The sequence below is a fragment of the Somniosus microcephalus genome, chromosome 29 (genome assembly GCF_052327205.1).
Source record: "Somniosus microcephalus isolate GS21.2 chromosome 29, FLI_Smic_1.0, whole genome shotgun sequence".
Taxonomy (NCBI): Eukaryota; Metazoa; Chordata; class Chondrichthyes; order Squaliformes; family Somniosidae; genus Somniosus; species Somniosus microcephalus.
Genome location: NC_141015.1, coordinates 37,234,201 through 37,258,627, shown reverse-complemented (window position 1 = coordinate 37,258,627; position 24,427 = coordinate 37,234,201). Strand labels below are relative to the sequence as shown.

Genomic DNA, 24,427 nt, shown 5'->3' with positions numbered 1-24,427 from the left:
AGCACTCCCTCAGCACTGCACTGTAGTGTCAGCCTAGATTTTTGTGCTCAAGTCTCTGGAGTGGGACTTGAACCCATGACCATCTGACTCGGGCGAGAGAGAGAGCGAGCGCTACCCACTGAGCCATAGCTGTCGCCGTGGGGAAGCAATCACTTTTTTTGGCAATTTCCGTTTCTTGTTTCCGTTCAGCTCAGTTGGGCAGAACTGAAACTGTTAAAATCTGAGAGCACTCGTGGCAATTGTGCAATCAAAGCACTACCGAGCTTCTAGTTGTGGAGGCAATGTGGTAAAGTGCTTTACAGTAAAATGCAGTGTTCTGTGGAACACGCTCCTTTAAACCAGGGCCGCCGCCTTAGTGGCTGAATAAGTTAAATTCCATTTTGATTACATTCTGTCTGTTTTTCTGTGGAAACCTATACCCGAAGGCTCTGCTGGTCATTCAATGCTGTCTCAGATCTCCAGAGCAGTCACGGAGAAGGTTGGGGCTATTGGTTTTCGACTGGTGCTTTGCACTGCCCTCTGGAGACCAGTTGGGGAACTTCTAACTGAGGAGCAGCTTTCTAAACATCAACATCAACCTCTAACAATGAAAGGAGGCTGCTGAGAATTTCGCTGGATTTTTTTAAGTTATCAAGCAGGCAATGCACTGTTTTTGTTCCCCTTTGGGTGAGACGTTAAGCAGCGTCCCGTCTGCCTGCTTCTGTCGGACGTTAAGCTTTAATGGGGAGACAATTAGAGCTAGCGTTTTGGACGGATGAGATCAAGGGGCAAAGGGACTCCATCAAAAAATATCGCGGCGCTGTGACTGTCCATGTACTTCCGTATAATACTGCAACAGGACCTGTGTGGAGTTTGCACATTCTCCCCGTGTTTGCGTGGGTTTCCTCCAGGTGCTCCGGTTTCCTCCCACAGTCCAAAGATGTGCGGGTTAGGTTGATTGGCTATGATAAAATTGACCCTTAGTGTTAGGGGGATTAAATACGTGGGGTTACGGGGATAGGGTGGGATATGTGTCGGTGCAGGCTCGATGGGCCGGAATGGCCTCTATCTGCACTGAGGGGTTTCTGTGTCTTTCTGTGTCTGTGACACCGCTTCCACAAGCATCGATAAAAAGCAGTGCTGGGGAGTCTAGAACTAGGGGCCACAGCCTCAGGATAAAGGGGTATTCAGGACTGAGATGAGAAGAGATTTCTTCACACAGAGGGTGGTGAATCTTTGGAATTCTCTACCGCAGAGGGCTGTGGAGGCTCAGTCATTGGGTATATTCAAAACAGAAGTCGATAGATTTCTGACTAGTAAAGGCATCAAGGGATATGGCGATAGGGCCGGTGAATGGAGTTGAGGCAGAAGATCAGCCATGATCTCATTGAATGGCGGAGCTGGCTCGAAGGGCCGAATGGCCTACACCTCCTATTTCTTATGTTCTTATGCTGTATCCCTGTAAGTTAAACACCTCAAACAAACGAACTGCGTAAGCATTCTCACTTCATCACGCACCATGTTCTATTCGGAAATTCTGCTGTTAAATCTTGCTTTTTGACAAACACGTGGAATGCCCCTCTGGGTTACTGGAGGCAAAAACCCTGGAATGATGTGGTTGGGGGGTTGTAGCACGTTCTCTCTGGATGGGCTGAGCGGCGCTCCTCATCTGTGAAGGTTAACGCTTTCCCCATATAATCTTTCTCTCCCGGATCAGGTCTTCTTGCACTGTCCCCCTTGGCTGCGATAGCGGCTTGAGTGACCTGCGTATAAGCCTCTGGCAGTGACGCTTTGGAAGATGAGAGAGAGGAGCCCAGGGAGCACTCGGTCTCGACCCTCCTTCCCTGTGGGGTACATCTCCCCAGGGAATGCAAGATCACAACCACAAGTCCATCCCGGCGCTCCCGCGGCCTATGCACTGCGCCTGCTGCACACCATGCGACGTTTAGAATACCAGTGCACGTTCTTTGTTTTAGAGAGGACACAGGCTCACTGTAACTGCTTGGTAAAGTCAGGTTTAAAAAGGCTGGCAAGCATGAAAAAAGGTCAACGTGTTCTGTGTAACAAGCATGGCGTTATTGGTGTTAAAAAAAAAAAAAAAAAAAGGAGCCCTTTTGCTTCATAACATCCTGTTCATTTATGCTGAGCATCCTCCTCAAATTGTAGATATTTTGGCATGGAATGAGTCCATTTGGCCCATCATGCTGGTGCTATCTCCCCAATCAGGCTCCTGGATTCCAATGCCATTTCCCTGCTCTTTTCATATACCCTTTAATATTCATCACGTCTATCTAATTCACTCTTCAATGCTGCCACAGACTGAGATTCAATCACCATTGGTGGTGGTGCATTCTATATATCTTAATATAAGCCTTTTGCATCAAAAAATTCCCCTCATCTCCCCTCTGTGCTTCTCGTGCTACTCTCGAGTCTGTGTCCATTGTTACCAATTCACTGCCCGGTGGAAATACTTTTGCTGTTTACCATCTTAAACCCTTTCATAATTTTGACACTTGTATTAAATCTCCATAACCTTCTCTGTTCCAGTGAATGTAGCCTTTTTTTTTAAGTAAAAACAAAATGCTGGAAAACATTTTTTTAAGTATCTCTTCACAACTAAACACTCGCCTCTGAGTCAGAAGGTTGTGGGTTCAAGTCCCACTCCAGGGACTTGAGCACAAAAGTCTAGGCTGACACTCCAAGTGCAGTACGGAGGGAGTGCTGAACTGTCGGAGGTGCCGTCTTTCGGATGAGATGTTAAACCGAGGTCCCATCTGCTCTCTCAGGTGGATGTAAAAGATCCCATGGCACTATTTCGAAGAAGAGCAGGGGAGTTCTCCCCGGTGTCCTGGCCAATATTTAGCCCTCAAATCAACATCACTAAAACAGATTATCTGGTCATTATCATATTGCTGTTTGTGGGAGCTTGCTGTGCGCAAATTGGCTGCTGCGTTTCCTACATTACAACAGTGACTACACTCCAAAAAGTACTTCATTGGCTGTAAAGCGCTTTGGGGCGTCTGGTGGTCGTGAAAGGTGCTGTAGAAATCCAAGTCTTTTTAAATTCTCTCATCTCAAACTTTCTCATTTCTGCTTTCACATCCTAGTGAATCCATGTTGCGGCTTTTCCATGACTCCAATTTCCTTTCTGTAATGTGGTACAAAAACAGTCCGTCAGCAGCATCTCGCAGGTGCTGGACTGCGGTATTTCAGTGCACAGTAACAAAAGGAAACGACTTTTATTTTTTGTTACATTTCTATTTTCCCAACACATTTGCTTATTTCAGGCTACTATCGTACAGAGAGAGACAAAGGGACCTTGTATGAACTGTTCTACAAAAAGGAATTCCTGGATGAGTTTCAACACGTCACACTGTTCCGGCCATTCGGACCTCTCATGAAAGTCAAAAGCGAGACAATCGATGTTTCGCACCAGATCATCAATATTATCGTGCCGCTGTCTGGCCGCACTGAGGCCTTCGCCCAGTTCATGCAGAATTTCAGGTAAGAGCATTGTGAAAGGGAGCAATCAAAATCTCGCCAACGCAACCTGATACTTTTATATGGGTCCTCTTCAAAATCTGATTTGGGCACTGTGTGGGTATTAGCGCAGCTGCCGTTCATTTTTCTGCTCTTTTGAAGGAGGCGTTCACTCGTTGATAACAAATTAGTTAATTATTCCACCAAAACAGCAAAGGGATTTCATACAATCATATTCATGCAGCAAAACTTCAAGGCCACGTACGTGCCTGTATAATTGGTGCGCCTGCATTTCCTTTGACTGACCCTTTGCCTGCAGTGCCCAGCTAACCGTTCTACGTTGCCTCACAGCGCCAGGGACCCGGGTTCGAATCCGGCCTCGGGTGACTGTGTGGAGTTTGCACATTCTCCCCGTGTTTGCGTGGGTTTCCTCCGGGTGCTCCGGTTTCCTCCCACAGTCCAAAGATGTGCGGGTTAGGTTGATTGGCTATGATAAATTGACCCTTAGTGTTAGGGGGATTAAATACGTGGGGTTACGGGGATAGGGTGGGATATGTGTCGGTGCAGGCTCGATGGGCCGAAATGGCCTCTATCTGCATTGTGGGGTTTCTGTGATTCTGTGAAACCCCTACGTTTCCAATTGTTGTTTTACACAGGGATGTGTGCATTCACCTGGACGGGCACGTTTATCTCACGGTCGTCTACTTTGGCCAGGAAGGGTTAGGCGAAGTGAGGAGGATCCTGGAGATGACTGCCAGGTGAGCCATGCAGAGGGTTTTCATTTCGTTATTCAGAAACTGGCCGTAAAGTATTGGCACCAGAATGATGGACCTCGCGTTTCAGTGTGGAGTATTATAAAAGACATATGGGGTAAGGTTTCCTCTGGTCACACTTTTTTTCAAACCAGAGAAATTGGTTACCATCTCGCTAATGCACCGTGACCAGAGGAAATCTAGGTTAGTGTCTTTTTTTAAAATTCATTCGCGGGTTGTGGGCACCGCTGGCAAGGCATCCTGGCATCCCTAATTGCCCTCGAAGGTGGTGAACCGCTGCAGCCCATGTGGTGAAGGTCTTTTTTCGTAGCTGTTTTTGTACAACTGTGAGTGGCTCGCTAGGCTATTTCAGAGGGCAGTTAAGAGTCGACCGCATTCTCTCCCCTTGAACAAAATAGGACATGTCTCATTCTTAATAACATGCACATTTTGCTGAGTGACTCAGTGTGGTGGGGTGGGGTGGGCTAGCGATGCACTCTTCCACACAAGTAGGTTTATACTTGCAGCCCCCTCAGGTTGAGTTATGTCGGGTTAATTTAAAAATTCTCATCCTTGTTTTCAAATCCCTCCGTGGCCTCGCCCCCCCCCCCCCCCCCCATCTCTGTAACCCCCTGCAGCCCTACAACCCTCCGAGATCCTCTGCGCTCCTCCAATTCTGGCCTCTTGCACATCCCCGATTTTAATTGCTCTACCATTGGCGGCCATGCCTTCAGCTGCCCAGGCCCTAAGCTCTGGAATTCCCTCCCTAAACCTCTCCGCCTCTCAACCTCTCTTTCCTCCTTTAAGACGCTTCTTAAAACCTACCTCTTTGACCAGGCCCCTGTCCTAATATCTCCTTATGTTGCTTGGTATCAAATTTTGTTTGATAATTGCTCCTGTGAAGCACCTTGGGACATTTTACTTTGTTAAAGGCATTATGTAAATTGTTAATGCAGCCTCGACGGGTTTAAAACTGGAAGTGTTGAATCAAATGTTTTTTTTCCCGTGCAGTGAAACTAATTTTCACAACTACACTCTGGTCCCATTGGTTGATGAGTTTTCTCGGGGACGCGGCCTAGATATGGGAGCCCGGACCTGGGAGAAGGGCGAGGTGCTGATGTTTTTTTGTGACGTGGATATTTATATCTCTCCTGAGTTTCTCAACAGCTGCCGGATAAACACAGAGCCTGGTGAGTCGCCCATTGTTAGAGTTTAATAAGGATCATTTTAATCTTATTGTATGTGGTGAGGTTAGAGAGTATTCTGCATGAATCAAATTAGGCATTACCAAACACAAGTCGGGACCCTTTAGTGCTGAGGAAATAACTACTACTTAGGCAGTCCCTCGGAACCGAGGATGACTTGCTTCCACATTAAAAATGAGTTCTCAGGTGACTGCTGCATCCAATGCGGGACCTACAGTCTCTGTCACAGACGGTGGGGACGGTGGTTGAAGGGGTGGGAGGGTGGGGTGCTTGGGTTGACGTGCGCTCCTTGCGCTTGGCTTCCGCTTGCTCCTGGCGAAGAGACTCGAGGTGTTCGGCGCCTTCCCGGATGCTTCTCCTCCACTTTGTGCGGTCTTGGGCCAGGGATTCCCAGGTGTCGGTGGGGATGTTACACTTTTTCAAGGAGGCTTTGAGGGTGTCCTTGAAGCGTTTTCTCTGCCCACCTGGGGCTCTCTTGCCGTGCCGGAGCTCCGAGTAGAGCACTTGTTTTGGGAGTCTCGTATCGGGCATGCGGACAATGTGACCCGTCCATCGGAGCTGATCGAGCGTGGTCAGAGCTTCGATGCTGGGGATGTTGGCCTGAGCAAGAACACTGACGTTGGTGCGCCTATCCTGCCAATGGATTTGCAGGATCTTGCGGAGGCAGCATTGGTGGTACCTCTCCAGTGTTTTGAGGTGCCTGCTGTACATGGTCCATGTCTCTGAGGCATACAGCAGGGCGGGTATCACTGCTGCTCTGTAGACCATGAGCTTAGTGCCGGGTTTGAAGTCCTGCTCTTCAAACACTCTCTTCCTCAGGCGACCGAAGGCTGCACTGGCACACTGAAGGCGGTGTGAAATAGTGAATTGTCAGCTTGCTGGTATCCAAGTCCAGATAGTTGTGGGTTCGAGCCCCATTGCAGAACTTCAGCACGCAAACCAGGCCGACATCTCAGCGTAGTATTGCTGTCCTTTGGATGGGACATTAAACCCAGGCCCTGTCTGCTGGCACTGGTTGATGTTACAATCCTATGGCACTATTTGAAGTAGAGCATGGCCGTTCTCCCAGTGTCTTGGCTTACTTGCCTCTCCTCAACCGAACCTTACCAAAAAATGTCGAAGAATGAGAGGTGATCTCATTGAAACATGCAAGATTCTGAGAGGCTGTTTCCCCTGGCTGGAGAGTCTAGAACTAGGGGGCACAGTCTCAGGATAAGGGGTCGGCCATTTAGGACTGAGATGAGGAGGAATTTCTTCACTCGGACGGTTGCTAATCTTTGGAAGTTTCTACCCCAGAGGGCTGTGGATGCTCGGCCGTTGAGTATATTCAAGACGGAGATCGACAGATTTTTGGACTCTACGGGAATCAAGGGATATGGGGATCGGGCGGGAAAGTGGAATTGAGGTCGCAGATCAGCCATGATCTTATTGAATGGCAGAGCAGGCTCGCGGGGCCGTATGGCCAAATCCTGCTCCAATTTATTATGTTCTTGCGTTCTAAACAACAGACTAAATGGCCATTCACCTCTTTGCTGTTTGTGGAATCACAGCATGATTGCCGAATTTACCATCATAATAACAGTTAGCATGCTTCAAAGGTGCTATGTAAATATAAGTCTGTTTTACTCACATCTACTACTGGAGTGCTCAAACCGTTTGTTTTCTGGACCTTTATGTGCGGGCCATGGAACTCTGTGGACCACATATCGACAATAACTTGCATTTATATGAAATATGCAGCTTATATGACTGTACGTATTAAATTGAATTATACCTCCAGCCACCAATTACCAACCGAGCTCTGTGCCCAGATTGAGGATCTTTCCGACAATGAGGGCGCAGTACCGACTAGACCTTCCCAAATCTCCAGGCTAATTCAAACGGGCGAAACCACTGAGTGTAAAATATAAATGCGGACACAATCCGAGTGGATTGGGACTTTGTCTGCCGTCTGTGAGTCATAGTTTGAACACCCCAAATTTATGTATCTGTGTCGGATTGGTTTGCACCGTTTCACCCTAACTTCCTTTTCAACCCCTTCAATCGCTTTCTTAGTACAGCTTTGGAGAGACTGGACTCTGATAGAAAAGGCCCCAAGAGTCACTGGACACTTGGCTCATAACCTGCCATTTTTCTCCAGATTACTAGGAAGTAACTGAGTAATTGTTAGTTAGGTTTTGTACAGTGCCTCCTGGCGTGAATCTCTCCTTTAGGAACAGGCTGTTCCGCCATTCGTAAGAACATAAGACGTAGGAGCAGGAGTCGGTCATCTGGCCCCTCGAGCCTGCTCCGCCATTCAATAAGATCATGGCTGATCTGATCTTGGCCTCAACTCCACTTCCCTGCCCGCTCCCCATAACCCTCGACTCACTTATCGTTCAAAAATCTGTCTATCTCCACCTTAAATATATTCAATGACCCAGCCTCCACAGCTCTCTGGGGTAGAGAATTCCAAAGATTCACGACCCTCTGAGAGAAGAAATTCCTCCTCATTTCTGATTTAAAATGGTTCCTCCTTATTCTGAAACTATGCCCCCTAGTTCTAGATTCTCCCACGAGGGGAAACATCCTCTCTGCATCTGCCCTGTCAAGCCCCTTCAGAATCTTATGTTTCAATAAAATCCCCTCTCATTCTTCTAAACTCCAATGAGTATAGGCCCAACCTGCTCAACCTTTCGTCATAAGACAACCCCTTCATCTCCAGAATCAACCTCGTGAACCTTCTCTGAACTGCCTCCAATGCAAGTATATCCTTCCTTAAATAAGGAGACCTGAACTGTACGCAGTACTCCAGGTGTGGTCTCACCAACACCCTGTACAGTTGTAACAGGACTTCCCTACTTTTATACTCCATTCCCTTTGCAATAAAGGCCAACATTCCATTTGCCTTCCTAATTACTTGCAGTACCTGCATGCTAACTTTTTGTGATTCGTGTACAAGGACCCCCAGATCCCTCTGTACCGCAGCATTTTGTAATCTCTCCCCATTTAAATAATTTGCTTTTTTATTTTTTCCTACCAAAGTGGATAACCTCCCATTCCCACATTAAGCTCCATCTACCAGATTTTTGCCCACTCACTTAGCCTATCTATATCCCTTTGGAGATTCTTTGCGTCCTCCACACAATCAACTTTCCCACCTAGCTTTGTAGGAACACAGGAACAGGAGGAGGCCATTCAGCCTCTCGAGCCTGTTCCGCCATTCAATCAGATCATGGCTGATCTGCGACCTAACTCCATATCCCCACCTTTGCTCCGTATCCCTTAATACCTTTGGTTAACAAAAAGCTATCAATCTCCAATTTAAAATTAACTATTGATCTAGCATCAATTGCCGTTTGCGGAAGAGAGTTCCAAACTTCTACCTCCCTTTGTGTGTAGTGTTTCCTAAATGCGAGGTTATCCACTTTGGTGGCAAAAACAGGAAGGCAGATTATTATCTGAATGGCAATAGATTGGGAAAAGGGGAAGTGCAACGAGACCTGGGTGTCCTTGTGCACCAGTCGCTGAAGGTAAGCATGCAGGTGCAGCAAGTAGTTAAGAAGGCAAATGGTATGCTGGCCTTCATAGCGAGAAGATTCGAGCACAGGAGCAAGGATGTCTTGCTGCAGTTGTACAGGGCCTTGGTGAGACCACACCTTGAGTACTGTGTGCAGTTTTGGTCGCCTTATCTGAGGAAGGATGTTCTTGCCATGGAGGGAGTGCAGTGAAGATTCACCAGACTGATACCTGGGATGGCAGGAATGACGTATGAGGAGAGATTGGGTCGATTAGGCTTATATTCGCTAGAGTTTAGAAGAATGAGAGGGGATCTCATTAAAATGTATAAAATTCTAACAGGACTAGATGCAGGAAGGCTGTTCCCGATGGCGGGGGAGTCCAGAACCAGGGGTCACAGTCTAAGGATAAGGGGTAAGCCATTTAGGACTGAGATGAGGAGGAATTTCTTCACCCAGAGAGTGGTGAACCTGTGGAATTCTCTACCACAGAAGGCAGTTGAGGCCATTAAATATATTCAAGAAGGAGTTAGATATATTTCTTAAGGCTAAAGGGATCAAGGGATATGGGGAGAAAACAGGGACAGGGTACTGGATTTGGATGATCAGCCATGATCGCATTAAATGGCGGAGCGGGCTCGAGGGGCCGAATGGCCTACTCCTGCTCCTATCTTCTATGTTTCTATGTTCACTCCTGAAAGGTCTGGTTCTAATTTTTAGACTATGTCCCCTAGTCCTAGACTCCCCAACCAGAGAAAATAGTTTCTCTCCACCTACTCTATGTTCCCCTTAATATCCTGAAAACTTTGATCAGATCACCCATTAACCGTCTAAATTCTAAGGAATACAACACTAATTAGTGTAATCTCTTTACCTATCTTATTTGCAGCATTTAATAAACTCGTGATCTTTCTACAGGTAAAAAAGTTTTCTACCCTGTTGTGTTCAGCTTGTACAATCCTGCTATTGTCTACGCCAGCCTTGATGGATCCCCATCCATTGAGCAACAGCTGGTGAGTGGCTTATTTTAAGTGATACAATTTGTTAATCGTTTTTGTAAAACATTGTATAAATTTGATTACAACACTCTGGATCCTCACAGTCCTACATCAGTTCAAGTCCCACTAAAGGAGTTGAGCACATAATCAGTTCAGTACTAAGGGGGAAGTGCTGTCCTATTGGTGTCATCATCTTTCAAACAAGACTTTAAACCGAGGCCTTGTTAACTTGTTCCGATGGTTCGGGTGGATATTAAAGATCCCATGGCAGCATTTGAAGAGGAGCAGTGTCCTGGCCAACATTCCTCCCTCAACCAACACCTGCGGGAAAAACAGATTAACTGGCCGTTTATCTCATTGCTATTTGTGGAATCTTGCTGTGCGCAAAATGGCTAATGTGTTTGCCTACATAACAACAGTAGCTGCAGTTGAAAGCAAATTATTGTCATTGAAGTGCTTTGCGATATTTCTCTTGGATATGGGATAAATGTAATACAAATGTACACTGCCCTGTCCTCCCTCCCTCCAATGTGCCCTCCTAACAATCCCCAAGAGAGCACAGCTCTGATATAATTGTCAGCTCCAACATCAGTGGGTCTTCTGAAAACACCACTTTTTGTTGGTGTGTTTTTTTTCTAAATGGACCAACTCCGTGTTCCTTGTTGGGGGAGGAGAATAAGAAAGATTTGCATTTATATAGCGCCTTTCACGAACAGTGGGCGTGCCAAAGTGTTTTACAGCCAATTAAGTACTTTTTTGACGTGTAGTCACTGTTGTAATAGAGGAAACGTGGCAACCAATTTGCACACAGCAAGCTCCCACAAACAACAAGGTGATAATGACCAGATGATCTGTTTTAGTGATGTTGATTGAGGGATAAATATTGGCCCCAGGACACCGGAATAGCGCCGAGGGATCTTTTACGTCCACCCGAGAGAGCAGACTGGGCCTTGTTTTAACGTCTCGTCTGAAAGGCGCATTTCAATCTGTAAAAGTGTGAATTGAAAGTTTGAATCAGTCTCTGGGCTTCATTAGCATTACAATTGGTTTGAAATTGATCTTGAAGCCTTCAGGGGACCTTCGGGACGTCAGCTGCGGTCCTCTATTCTAATGATTTAATGAGCATTGGGAAATACATGGGATTGATGGATATCTTGCTTATTTCTGGCTGTATGCTTTGTTCATTGCCAGACTCCTATATCTCTTGCCTGTTCTATCAGATACTCTCTGGAGTTTAGAAGAATGAGAGGTGATCTCGTTGACACACAGAAGATTCTGAGGGGGTTTGACAAGGTAGATGCTGAATGGTTGTTTCCCCTAGCTGGAGAGTCTAGAACTAGAGGGCATAGACTCAGGTTAAGGGGTCGGCCATTTATGACTGAGATGAGGAGGAATTTCTTCACTTGGAGAGTTGTAATTCTTTGGAATTCTCTGCCCCAGAGGGCTGTGACTGCTGAGTCTTTGAGTATATTCAAGGCTGAGATTGATAGATTTTTGGACTCTAGGGGAATCAAGGCATATGGAGATTGGGTGGGAAAGTGGGTTTGAGATCGAAGATCAGCCATGATTGAATGGTGGAGCAGGCTCGAGGGGCTGTATGGCCTACTCCTGCTCCTGTTTCTTATGTTGTTATACGCATGGTTTAGTAATTCTCAGTCAGACTAAATGAAATGGTGTGCAGCAGTGAAATGTTTCTCGCAGAGCTGAACTCGCTTTTTTTTCTGGAAGCTTGGTTTATCTCTTCTTAATGTTCACACAGGTGCATAAGAAAGATTCCGGGTTCTGGCGAGATTTCGGATTTGGGATGACTTGTCAATATCGCTCCGATTTCCTCACTATTGGTAAGTTAAAACTAAAATGAAACCGCAGATCGTGTCCAGTTGTGTAATCCTTGTTTTTTTTAAATTATTTATCCATTCACGGGATGTGGGCGTCGCTGGCAAGGCCAGCATTTATTGCCCATCCCTAATTGTCCTCGAGAAGGAGGTGGTGAGTTGCCTTCTTGAGCCACTGCAGTCCGCGTGGTGAAGGTGCTCCCACAGTGCTGTTAGGGAGGCAGTTCCAGGATTTTGACCCAGCGCCGATGAAGGAACGGCTGATATACTTCCAAGTCAGGATGGTGTGTGACTTGGAGGGGAACTTGGAGGTGGTGGCGTTCCCAATGCGCCTGCTGCCCTTGTCCTTCTAGGTGGTAGAGGTCGCGGGTTTGGGAGGTGCTGCCGAAGAAGCCTTGGCGAGTTGCTGCAGGGCATCTTGTGGAAGTTCTTCATCTGTCATTTCTGACAACGACTGCCAGGTAGGGATGACCATTACCTCTGGGGAATAGATAGCACTCCAGGTGCCTGTGAGTGAACTGTTTTAGGCAAGAAGGTGTTATATAGATCAATCCACTCCACTCACTTCACCCGCCAGGCCTTGTGTCTGGTGGCTCGATGTCAACCAGGGGTCAGTTGAGTTGCAGTGTTTGACCAGAGAACCTTTGCTCCGTGTACTGGGTGTCAGCCGTGGCTCAGTGGGTAGCACTCACGCCTCTGAGTCAGAAGGTTGTGGGTTCAAGCCCCACTCCAGAGACTCGGGCACAAAAATCTAGGCTGACACTCCCAGTGCAGTGCTGAGGGAGCGCGGCACTGTCAGAGGTGCTGTTTTTCGGATGAGACCTTAAACCAAGGCCGCCGTCTGTTCTCTCGGGTGGATGTAAAAGATCCCATGGCACTATTTCAAAGAAGAGCAGGGGAGTTCTCCCCAAGATCCTAGGCCAACATTTATCCCTCAACCAATATCACTAAAAAAAAAAAAACAGATTATTTGGTCATTATCACATTGCTGTTGTGTGCAAATTGGCTGCCGCGTTTCCTACATTTACAACAGTGACTACATTTCAAAAGTACTTCATTGGCTGCTATATAAATGCAAGTCATTCTTTTCTTTTTACTGCCCTACACCCTCAGTGTTGTGTTTCTACGCTGCTTTTTGCACCATTGCATGCGACCAACTCTTCCTCTGTTGCATCCTTCATGCGAGACCAGGTGTCGCCTGGAAACTCACCAGAAACCTATCCACTGAGACAAAACCCGCAAGGAATTTGAACTGACGGCACAGCTGGGACACAGAAGCTGCCTCCACCATCACCATGAAGTGGTGGTGCCAGCACACTGGAGCACTAATGCACCATACCATGGAGCGAGGAGCAATCAACCCTCGCCCACTATCTCTCACTCTGTTTACGCCTGGAGACTCCTCCCTCTGACAATCACCTGTCCTCTGCTTAGCTCACGTTCTGATGAGTTTGGGAACTGGCTAGTCAGCAGTCCACTTGGATGCATTTCATAGAATCGTAGAATGATGCAGCACAGAAGGAGGCCATTGGGCCCATCGTGCATGTGCCGGCTCCTTGAAAGTTAGTTGCACTCCCATGCACTTTCCCCATAGCCCTGTAAATTTTTGTTCTTCAATTATTTATCCAATTCCCTTTTGAAAGTTATTATTGAATCTGCTTCCACCGCCCTTTCAGACGATGTCGCCTTGGATTATAGACAGGATTCAGCACTCAAACTCTCACACGATATTCTCGATGACCTTTTTGCTTCTTGCATCAGCTGGCCTTTAACATTGTTCAAACCTCACTCCAGAACTTAGCACATAGCCGAAAATCTAGGCCGACAGTCCAATGCTGCTCTGTTCAATGTCCCGCTGTACGACTCCCAAGAACAGCAGGGAGATGTCTGGTGCCTTGGCCAACATCCTCTCCCCTTGGCCAACATCCTCTCCCCTCGGCCAATGCTACCATTGTTTGTGGGATCTTGCGCACAAAAATGGCTGCCACACAAGTCGCTGCACTTCCAAGTAATGGTGTGCGGGACATTTCTGGAACGTGAGGAGCAATGTTCCCGTTAAGCCGGCTTTACAGTTGAAATAACCGCGCGAGAAATTGAATGGGCCGCACAGCCCGTTAAAGGGGCCGCACACCCAAAAAAAAAAATCAGGAACATTGGCGATGAGATGCCACATGAATGCTGACATAAGAAAACTACTAGGCACTTGGTCTAAGTATTAAACAAGGCTTTAATCAACTGTTTTTCAACATGTAGATCTAGTTGTGTCCTTCACTAGTTCCTGTTAAAAGAATGTCCTGAGTAAGCTGGGCCCATGCCCGAGTATTTATACTCTCCCTGGACAGCGCCACCAGCAGGCCGCCCAGTATCATTTCATCAGTCATTTCCACATGAATGACAAGATTCATGTCAAATGCAAAATTCTTTCTTTCTTTGCAGGCGGCTTTGACCTGGATGTGAAAGGCTGGGGAGGGGAGGACGTCCACCTGTACAGGAAGTACCTGCACAGTGACTTGATCGTGGTGAGGACGCCGGTCTCCAGCCTCTTCCACCTGTGGCACGAAAAGCATTGTGCGGACGAGCTGACTCCGGAGCAGTACCGAATGTGCATTCAGTCAAAGGCCATGAACGAGGCTTCCCAGGCTCATCTGGGGATGCTGGTGTTCCGAGAGGAGATTGAGGCCCACCTCCGCAAACAGGCCTACAGAACTGACAGTGACATTCCCGACTGAGCCGGACACTCGGCCTTTTAAGGCTTGTAATTTGCGGTCTTTGGACCAGGACCTATCGTGTTTTATAGTGGGACCACAGATGTCTAAATAATGTATTGCGTTGTGCTGTTGCAACGGTTGTTTAATGGCACCAAATGCGCTGATGAGTTTATACATCTAGATGGGGCTCCGCACTGTGTGCACCATTTGCCCTCGCAGTGTTTAGTGAATCAGGTCTGTACCAGAGATCCCAGATACCCAGGAGTTCCTGCCTGTTGGGGAGGGAAAAAATGCCACTTCAAGTATGCCCTGTCCACATGGATGGCTTTCACCCTCCCGCTTGCCCTGGTCTGTCCCCTCGCAGCACGCTAGCACTGTAGTTCGAGAGTGATGGGCTGCACATGGTCCAGGAAATTGCAGGGTTTCAGTGTGAATTAACAGAATAATGGCTAGCTGCGGAACAGTATTAATATTCGGTGATTAGGACCGCCACTGCACAATTTCCACGCTCTTTTTAAGCTGCCTCTTTTGTTTCTGGCCATCTGTGGGAGGATATGTAAAGGCACGTGGGTTAAAGGCCAGCCAGCACCTGGGAGCCCCTCTGCTGAGTGAAAGTACAGGCCAACTTGGCTCATTTGATAGTACTGTTGATTCTGGGCCAGAAAGGCTCCGCATTCAAACCCAGTCGAAGCGCGTCATGCAGGCCGACACAGGAAGTGCTGCATCGTCCTTTTGGGCGAGCTGTTCAACCGAGGCTCCATCTGCCTGTTCGGGTGGCTGTTAAAAGATTCCATGGTACTATTCAAAGGCGAGCAGAGGCATTCTCCCGGCGCCCTGTCCAATGTCGCTCCCTCAACCAAAACCACCAACAAACAGATTAATACATCCTCATTTCTGGCACAGAATAGCCGCCACGTTTGTCAATGGAAGTCATGCGAGGAGAGACTGCTACAATCTTAGCAGGGGTCGTTAAGGTCAAAAAAGAATAATTTTTTAACTTCAATAATTGAAGTAAAATGTGAATAAGAATTAAAAAGGTTAGTATTATGTATGGACATTTTCAAAGTAGTTCGTTGTATGTAAAGCACTTTGAGATGTTGCTGAGATGTGATAAGGAGCTGGTCTATTGTGATAAATATGCCTGTTTTCTCCCTGCACATTTCCCTGCTCCCCCCATTGAAGATTTGGGCTTGTACACCCCAAGAAGTGTTGAGCCTCTGTAGCTGTGGCAAGGGAATGCTGCAATCATACAGTGTGGAGAAACCTAGTGTTAATTACTTAAGTCAAAATCTAGTGTATGTCTTGCGGAATAGCTGAACAAGAGAATATGAGCTCTGTGGTATTGGAGTACTAATTACATTTTCAACCCCATCCATTTCATTTGGGGTGTCTGGGGGGGTGGGTGTGCAACAGGATCATTCCATCAGCACAACTAACCAGATCTGACACCATTTTATATCTTTTTTGTTGGTAGATCTTCCATTTCCAGCTGTCAGGAAAGCTACCGACGTGATGATACTGTAAATACTCACATGTAAGCTACCCCTTCAAAAAAGAAATCCACACAAAAAATAACTGATAGCATCCACGTCACTCATTTAAGACCAGGGTTCTCAGCGCAAGCCTTCTATCCATCAAAATTCACACCTTCACGCCTGGCTGGTGTCTCTCCATTCTCTCTCATTTTAACCAGTCCATTCCAATCCTCTGTTGCTCCATTCCTCCAGTGCTTGCAGATTTTTAATCACTTTCCCCCTGCCTATCCTACTGGGCTGCCTCTGATTTTAAACGTTCTTCTAGTATCTATCCTACTAGCCTGTCTTCGATTTTAAATCTACCCAAAGGACCTGTGTCTGATTTATACATCAGCAGAAGTTGGGACTGAAGTCAGGAGGGAGACTTCCCCTTGTAAGAACACCGAGATCAGTATCCCAATGAATATATGGCAAGTAGCTGGACAAATCCTTAACCCCTTCACCGTAACTGATCACTGAGGGGTTTACTGCCCAGCTTGGGTCTAGGAGTGAATGATGCCTAAGAACATAAGAATTAGGAACAGGAGTTGGCCATACGGCCCCTTGAGCCTGCTCCACCATTGAATAAGGTCATGGCTGATCTTTGACCTCAACTCCACTTTCCCACTCTATCGCCAAATCCCTTGATTCCCCTAGAGTTCAAAAATCTATCGATCTCAGCCTTGAAGATACTCAATGACTGAGCATCCACAGTCCTCTGGGGTAGAGAATTCCAAAGATTCACCACCCTCTGAGTGAAGAAATTTCTCCTCATCTCAGTCCTAAATAGCCGACCCCTTATCCTGAGACTGTGACCCCTGGTTCTAGACTCCCCAGCCAGGGGAAACAACCTCTCAGAATCTACCCTGTCAATCCCCCTCAGAATCTTTTATGTTTCAGTTGAGATCACCTCTCATTCTTCTAAACTCCAGTGAGTATCGGCCCATTCTACACAATCTCTCCTCATCCTTGCGGGGAGGTTTGCTAGCACTGTTGGGGGGGGTTTAAACTAACTTGGCAGGGGGATGGGATACAGAGGGGAGCTGAAATAGGGGGGGATGTGCTGCCAATTATAGAGAAAAAAACAAGTCAGCTTGGTAGACAGGGCAAATATATAAGGGCAAGGCTGGATGGCATCTATTTTAATGCAAGGAGTCTTGCAAATAAGGTGGATGAACTGAAGGTGTTGATAAACACATGGGAGTATGATATTGTTGCTATCACGGAGACATGGTTGAGGGAGGGGCAAGACTGGCAGCTCAATATTCCGGGGTACAGAATCTTCAGGCGAGACAGAGGGGGAGGTATAAGAGGAGGGGGTGTCGCAATATTAATTAAGGAGTCAATTACTGCAGTAAGGAGGGATGATATATTAGCAGGGTCCTCTAATGAGGCCATATGGGTGGAGCTTAAAAACAAAAAGGGGGCAAGCACTTTGCTGGGAGTGTACTATAGGCCTCCAAACAGTCAGGGGGAGATAGAGGAACAGATATGTAGGCAAATCTCAGAGAAATGTGCAAATAATAGGGTAATAATAATGGGGGATTTCAACTTCCCCAATATTAACTGGGATAGTCAGAGTGTGAAAGGCTCAGAGGGTGTAGAATTCTTAAAGTGCATCCAGGAGAGCTTTTTGAGCCAGCATGTAGAAAGTCCTACAAGAGGGGGGGCGGTACTGGACCTAATTCTAGGGAATGTGGCCGGCCAAGTGGAAAAAGTGCTAGTAGGTGAGCACTTTGGTGATAGTGACCATAATATGGTAAGATTTAAGGTGGTCATGGAAAAGGACAGGGATGGGCCGGAAATAAAGGTTCTAAATTGGGGGAAGGCCGATTTTAATAGGATAAGGCAGGATCTGGCCAAAATGGACTGGGATCATACAATGGCAACATGTTCCCGTAAAGGTCAAGAGTGGTTCCAAAAACCACAGGGAACCGTGGATGTCAGGGGATATACGAGAATGGATTAGGAAAAAAAGGAGGGCTTTTGGTAGATACAAAAGGCTAAAGACGGAGGAAGCCCTAGAGGAGTACAAAAAGTGCAGGGGGATACTTAAAAAAGAAATTAGGAGATCAAGGAGGGGCCATGAAATAACACTGGCGAGCAAAATTAAGGAAAATCCGAAGATGTTTTATAAGTATATTAAGGGTAAGAGGATAACTAGGGAAAAAATAGGGCCCATTAGGGACAAAAGTGGCAATCTGTGTGTGGAGCCGGAAGATGTAGGAGGGGTTCTAAATGAATTTTTTGCATCTGTTTTCACTATGGAGAAGGACGATGTAGACATAGAAATAGGGCGGGGGGACTGTGATATGCTCGAACATATTAACATCGAGAGGGAGGAGGTATTGGCGGTTTTAGCTGGCCTAAAAATGGATAAATCCCCAGGCCCGGATGAAATGTATCCCAGGCTGCTGTGTGAGGCAAAGGAGGAGATTGCGGGGGCTCTAACACATATATTCAGGACCTCTCTGGCCACAGGGGATGTGCCAGAGGACTGGAGAACCGCTAATGTAGTACCATTATTCAAGAAGGGTAGTAGGGAAAAACCGGGGAACTACAGGCCAGTGAGCCTAACATCAGTGGTAGGAAAATTATTGGAAAAAATCCTGAGGGACAAAATTTGTCTCCACTTGGAGAGGCAAGGATTAATCAGGGATAGTCAACATGGCTTTGTCAAGGGAAGATCATGTCTGACTAATTTGATTGAATTTTTTGAGGGGGTGACTAGGTGTGTGGATGAGGGTAACGCAGTGGATGTGGTATACATGGATTTCAGTAAGGCCTTCGATAAAGTCCCGCACAGGAGACTGGTCAAGGAGGTAAGAGCCCATGGAATCCAGGGTGCCTTGGCACATTGGATACAAAACTGGCTTAGTGGCAGAAGGCAGAGGGTGATGGTCGAAGGTTGTTTTTGTGACTGGAAGCCTGTGGCCAGTGGGGCACCACAGGGATCGGTGCTGGGCCCCTTGCTGTTTGTGGTCTACATTAATGACTTGGATATGAATGTAAAGGGTATGATCAGTAAGTTCGCGGATGGTACAAAAATTGGTAGGGTGGTAAATAGCGAGGAGGGTAGCCTCAGTCTGCAGGACGATATAGATGGGTTGGTCAGATGGGCGGAACAGTGGCAAATGGAATTTAACCCGGAAAAGTGCGAGGTGATGCACTTTGGGGGGACTAACAAGGCAAGGGAATACACAATGAATAGAAAGACCCTAGGCAAGACGGAGGGTCAGAGGGATCTGGGTGTGCAAGTACACAGATCCCTGAAGGCGGCGGAACAGGTGGATAAGGTGGTAAAAAAGGCATATGGGATACTTGCCTTCATTAGCCGAGGCATTGAATATAAGAGCAAGGAGGTTATGATGGAGCTGTATAAAACACTGGTTAGGCCACAGCTGGAATACTGTGTGCAGTTCTGGTAGCCACACTACAGGAAGGATGTGATCGCATTAGAGAGGGTGCAGAGGAGGTTCACCAGGATGTTACCAGGGCTGGAGCGCTTCAGCTATGAAGAGAGACTGGGCAGATTGGGTTTGTTTTCCTTGGAGCAGAGGAGGCTGAGGGGGGACATGATTGAGGTGTACAAAATTATGAGGGGCATAGATAGAATGGATGCTGAGGAGCTTTTTCCCTTAGTAGAGGGGTCAATAACTAGGGGGCATAGATTCAAGGTAAAGGGCGGGAGGTTTAGAGGGGATTTGAGAAAGAACTTTTTCACCCAGAGGGTGGTTGGAGTCTGGAACTCACTGCCTGAAAGGGTTGTGGAGGCAGAAACCCTCACAACATTTAAGCATTTGGATGAGCATTTGAAATGCCATAGCATACAAGGCTACGGGCCAAATGCTGGAATATGGGATTAGATTAGACAGGGCTTGATGGCCGGCGCGGACACGATGGGCCGAAGGGCCTCTATCCGTGCTGTATAACTCTATGACTCTATGACAGCCCCCTCATCCCAGGAATCAGTCGAGTGAACCTTCGCTGCACCACCTGTGAACTGTCTTAACATCACCCAATTCGGATTGAGTTTGAGTTCACTTCACCAAGCCTCAATTAGGAAACCCACAAGCTACTGATGAACTCTTGTCTAAAACATCAAAGAAGATAAGTCATGCACCGACGACTATTTATTGACAACAAGGTCATAATTATCACTGCTTAAATTGAAATATTTCAGTATACAAACAATTAGATAGTTACAGATAGGGTTACCTAGCAATTTGAATAACAAATAATCAATAGACAGAAGTTCTGACGAAGGGTCAGTGACCTGAATCGTTAACTCTGTTTCTCTCTCTGCTGCCTGACCTGTTGAGTATTTCCAGCATTTTCTGTTTATTTACAATTAATAGACAGAGTTGGTCACAGAATTTGTAAAGGAGTTTAATGCATCACTGGATTTCAGCACTGCTAAATCACTGACTACTAAATTATAATTGAATCATAGAAATTTACGACACAGGAGGAGGCCATTCGGCCCATCGTATCTGTACTGGCTGACAAAGCTCTCCAGCCTAATCCCGCTGTCCAGCTCTTGGTCCGTAGCCCTGTAGGTTACGGCACTTCAAGTGTATATCCAAGTACTTTTTAAATGTGATGAGGGTTTCTGCCTCTATCACCCTTTCAGGCAGTGAGTTCCAGACCCCCACCACCCTCTGGGTGAAAAAAGTTCTCCTCAACTCCCCTTTAATCCTTCTACCAATTACTTTAAATCTCTGCCCCCTGGTTATTGACCTCTCTGCTCGGGGAATAGATCCTTTCTATCTAGGCCCCTCATAATTTTATACATCACTACTTAATTCAAACATTTGAGTATACAACCATTGAATAGATATAAATAGTTATACAGGAAACTTTGTGCTATCCGGCACCGATGGGACCGCGCTGTTGCCGTTCCCTCAAAACTGCCGGACAAACCAGCGCTAATGTTGAAACATACGGAGATTTTGAGCTCCGTATCTGGCAACAAACTCTGTTGCTTAGCTTCTAAACAGTCCAAGTGTCTCTGTAGCGTCTCTGTAGCTTAGCAACAGCTTCAGCGAGACCTTGCCTGTTGAGAAAAAAGCAACGAAAAGAAAAAAAACCTAACGAAACGGCTCCTGATTTTTGCCGGTGGCTCGAGCATTCTGGACAGTTAGCCTCCGGATAACACACAGTTTCCTGTAAAAAGGTTAACTAGCAATTTAAATAACAAATACTTAACGAATTGAATAACAGGTTTTAAAGGCGGTTCAGTGCATCACTGTAATTCTCCATTCATTGGATTGTTGACCATTAAATTATAGTTGGGATCAGTACCTGAGACGACTGCAAATTGGTGAGATTATTTTAGGAGTAAACTTCGTAGATAGTTGACTGACAAGTTTACAGCATTGGGCAGCCAGTCTGTTGAATAGATTAGAGTCTATGTGCGGGTGGTTAGCCATGTTTCCAGAGCTTACACGACTTTGTCCTTTATGAGCCACATGGTTGAGGTGACCTTCCTCCCTTGGGACGGCGGAGATAGGTTCTGGCACGTCGGGGCGATGAACCCCTGCATGGCGGCGGTATCTGTTCCACTTGGTTTCTCCGTTCCAGCATCCACTTTGCGCACAAGTGCCGATATCTGAGCTAGCTGGCTTAACGCTCACCTTCCGTGATATCAGACAATAGAATAGTACAGCACAGGAGGAGGCCATTCGGCCCATCGAGTCTGCGTCAGCTCTTTCAGAGAGCAATCCACTTAGTCCCACTCCCTCGCTCTTTCCCCCCCCCATATCTCATACAATTAAGTGACACACTTATTTCTGCCTGTACCTGGCTAGTTTGGCCGTACAATCTGACTTTTATAACCTCTTGCTCGCTGTCCTCGGTATACTTTGTACTTGTTTAGGTACCTTTCTGCATTTGCTGGGTTAAAGGTTACCACAGAAGAAGAGAAGACAAAGAGAACCTTCTAACTAACGACATCTACCGAAGACACAGATAATCAGCTGAGAGGTGTGCCATGCCAAGCACCCTCTTACATACCCTAAATTCAAAGAAAATCCCATTCAATTAATCGATGTGGGTGACACATGTAGCAAAAGGTTGCATCTCTTTTAGAGTCAACCACTTCTAACGGGTAAAGCTTCTGGAAGATGGCAAAGTTAATGAGGCATGGACACCAAGTTCTACTTTTCTACTCCCCATACTTTTCAATCTATCTTTAACAAAGGGTCTTACCCAGGATTTGTGTCCCACTAACGCGCCATTCCTGAGCTCCGTCCTCTACGTAAGCCTCATCACTGGTAAGGAATGTTTGTTTCACTGTTAAATGGTTTTAATTAATTTCCATTTCCCAGCATTCGATTAACTACTGACTCCATACTGTGTGGCCACTTTCACTGAAACGCCATTGTAAGAACGTAGTGTACAGGGCATTTCCCCTGACACCATTTAACGATGAGGCTGAAGGGACAGAGGGGAGCAGTGGCTGATAGCGATGGGCTGGTACGATGCCGGTGGCCCACCACCTTTGGAGAAATCCCTCTCTCGGGAGGGAGGAGGTGACCCAGATATAAGATGGCACCCAATTCCTAGCCTCCATCAGGGGCCCAAACTCCAAGTCTTGCATGTGAGTATATGCAGCAATTATCCCCTTCATGTGAACTTTGAAGCTGGTGTACGGCCCAATTATACTTCCTACAAGTAACAAATGCCAGTGAGCTGTCTTACTGAGGCTATGACCTTTTTTAGTGTTAATATATCCACAGAAACTTGGTTGCTAATTTTAATTTGTATTTAAATAGTTCAATAATTCAAATGTTTACAGTACGCCATTAATAAAAGCAAGCGTGCAAGGTCCAGTTAAGTGGAGGTCCGCCTGAATTGATGAGAGCTCGTTTGGCCTCCCTCCGTTTGGTATTGCACATGGAACCCCTTAAATCATGCTTTACATATTTTAAGTGTTTTTTTCAGTATTAAAAAAATATGGAGGTGTTCAGACAGCCCCCAACCTGTCTGATGACATTGGTGCTGTTCCTCGAAATTCAGCCCCCAGTCTGTCTTAGTTGCACTTTGCTGTCAAAGTGTTACTGAAACTCCTTCAGCCAGTTGTGTCTGAGCTGTGCGCGCTAGTGTGGCTGAATCATTCTACTTTTGACTTTGAAATGAAGACCTCGCACATTCGGGAAGAGCGAAAGAAGGTGTGAACTGGGCAATTGGGAGAATGAATCGTTGAATTTTCTGCGGAGGGTATTGCACAAGGCATGATTTTTCTATCGATTTTGGGTGGGTAGCAGTGTTATTTGTCAGGAGCAACTCGATTTAATCCCCTCCCCCTCCATCCTGAACCAGTAGTATTAAATATTTACCACTAGATTCTGAGGTTAGTGCCTTTCACAGACTCCAGTAGCAGGAAGCTGATGCCAAGGCTCGGGGAAAGGGCAGGAAAGTTTGTTGACACGCATGATATCTTCAAGGTAAAGTAAAATCCTCAGTGGCTCTCTATTAGTTAGAGAGAGAAAGAATGATGTAAAACTAAACATCCCCGCCCTGGTAGTTTTCCTTAATACCTTGGGGCCCTCTTCAAAGCTTTATGCAGCAACAGTGCCCTGTTTGTATGCACTGTGTCTTCAGACCAATTATGCTCCTAAGGATGGTGTCACATACTTCCATGTGCCCCTTTCGGCCTCGCCTATGTTAAATAGGGCAAGTTAATGTTTACGTTTCAGAGTGGGTAAGGCTGCTGTCTCAATAAAAGCTGAAGCACTGTTCATTGTGTCGTCTTTACTCGATCTTGCAAGACACCAAACTAAAGTGCAGAATGGAACGACTCGAGGGTAACTCAGCATGGAAGAGTAACGTGACTGATTGCAGGGTCCATACATGTCCCGCAGACTGAACCTCTGAACTTGGGCTGAACGCATAATGTAAACTGAAGAAGTAGCCATCCAAGGTGCAGGTCTTGTTAGTGTGGAATAGATTGGCACCCAGTGCCGTGAATGGGGCTTCCTCTTAGTGCCTGTCTCTTCCTCTCCTGTTGGTCCCCATTCTCTCCCCGCAGTCTGTCTCATTTGGGATGAGACGTCTGCCCTCTCGGGTGAACATATAAGATCCCACGGCACTATTTCAAAGAAGAGCAGAGGAGTTCTCCCCAGTATTCTGGCCAATATTTACCCCTCGCTAAAAAAAAAACCAAATTATCTGGTCATTATCGCGTTAGAACATAAGAAATAGGAGCAGGAGTAGGCCAATCGGCCCCTCGAGCCTGCTCCGCCATTCAATAAGATCATGGCTGATCTGATCCTAACCGCCAATCCACTATCACAGGACTATCTCCTGAATCTAACAGAATTAGACACGAAACAGGAGCAGGATCGGGCTACACGGCCCCTGGGCCCGCTCCGCTACCCACAGGGCCATGACCGATCCGAACCTAGACTCGTCCAAATTCCTGCCCGCTCCCCGTAACCCTTAATTCCCTTTTCTTC

General features: G+C 46.6%; 1 protein-coding gene across 5 annotated transcripts in view; it reads left to right on the top strand.

Annotated features, from left to right (window-relative positions):
- csgalnact2 (chondroitin sulfate N-acetylgalactosaminyltransferase 2) overlaps positions 1–24,427 on the top strand; it is a 112,103-nt gene that overhangs the window by 43,521 nt on the left and 44,155 nt on the right. For 3 of the 5 annotated variants that reach the window (XM_085970611.1, XM_085970615.1, XM_085970614.1), the window contains 6 exons: positions 3,267–3,483; positions 4,116–4,217; positions 5,223–5,401; positions 9,832–9,926; positions 11,671–11,752; positions 14,183–15,511. In XM_085970611.1, the coding sequence (XP_085826737.1) occupies positions 3,267–3,483; positions 4,116–4,217; positions 5,223–5,401; positions 9,832–9,926; positions 11,671–11,752; positions 14,183–14,475 (968 nt within the window). In that variant the 3' untranslated portion in view covers positions 14,476–15,511. Of the gene's footprint in view, positions 1–3,266; positions 3,484–4,115; positions 4,218–5,222; positions 5,402–9,831; positions 9,927–11,670; positions 11,753–14,182; positions 15,512–24,427 lie in introns of those variants that run through there. The other 2 variants (XR_015074210.1, XM_085970612.1) reach the window with 2 other exon arrangements.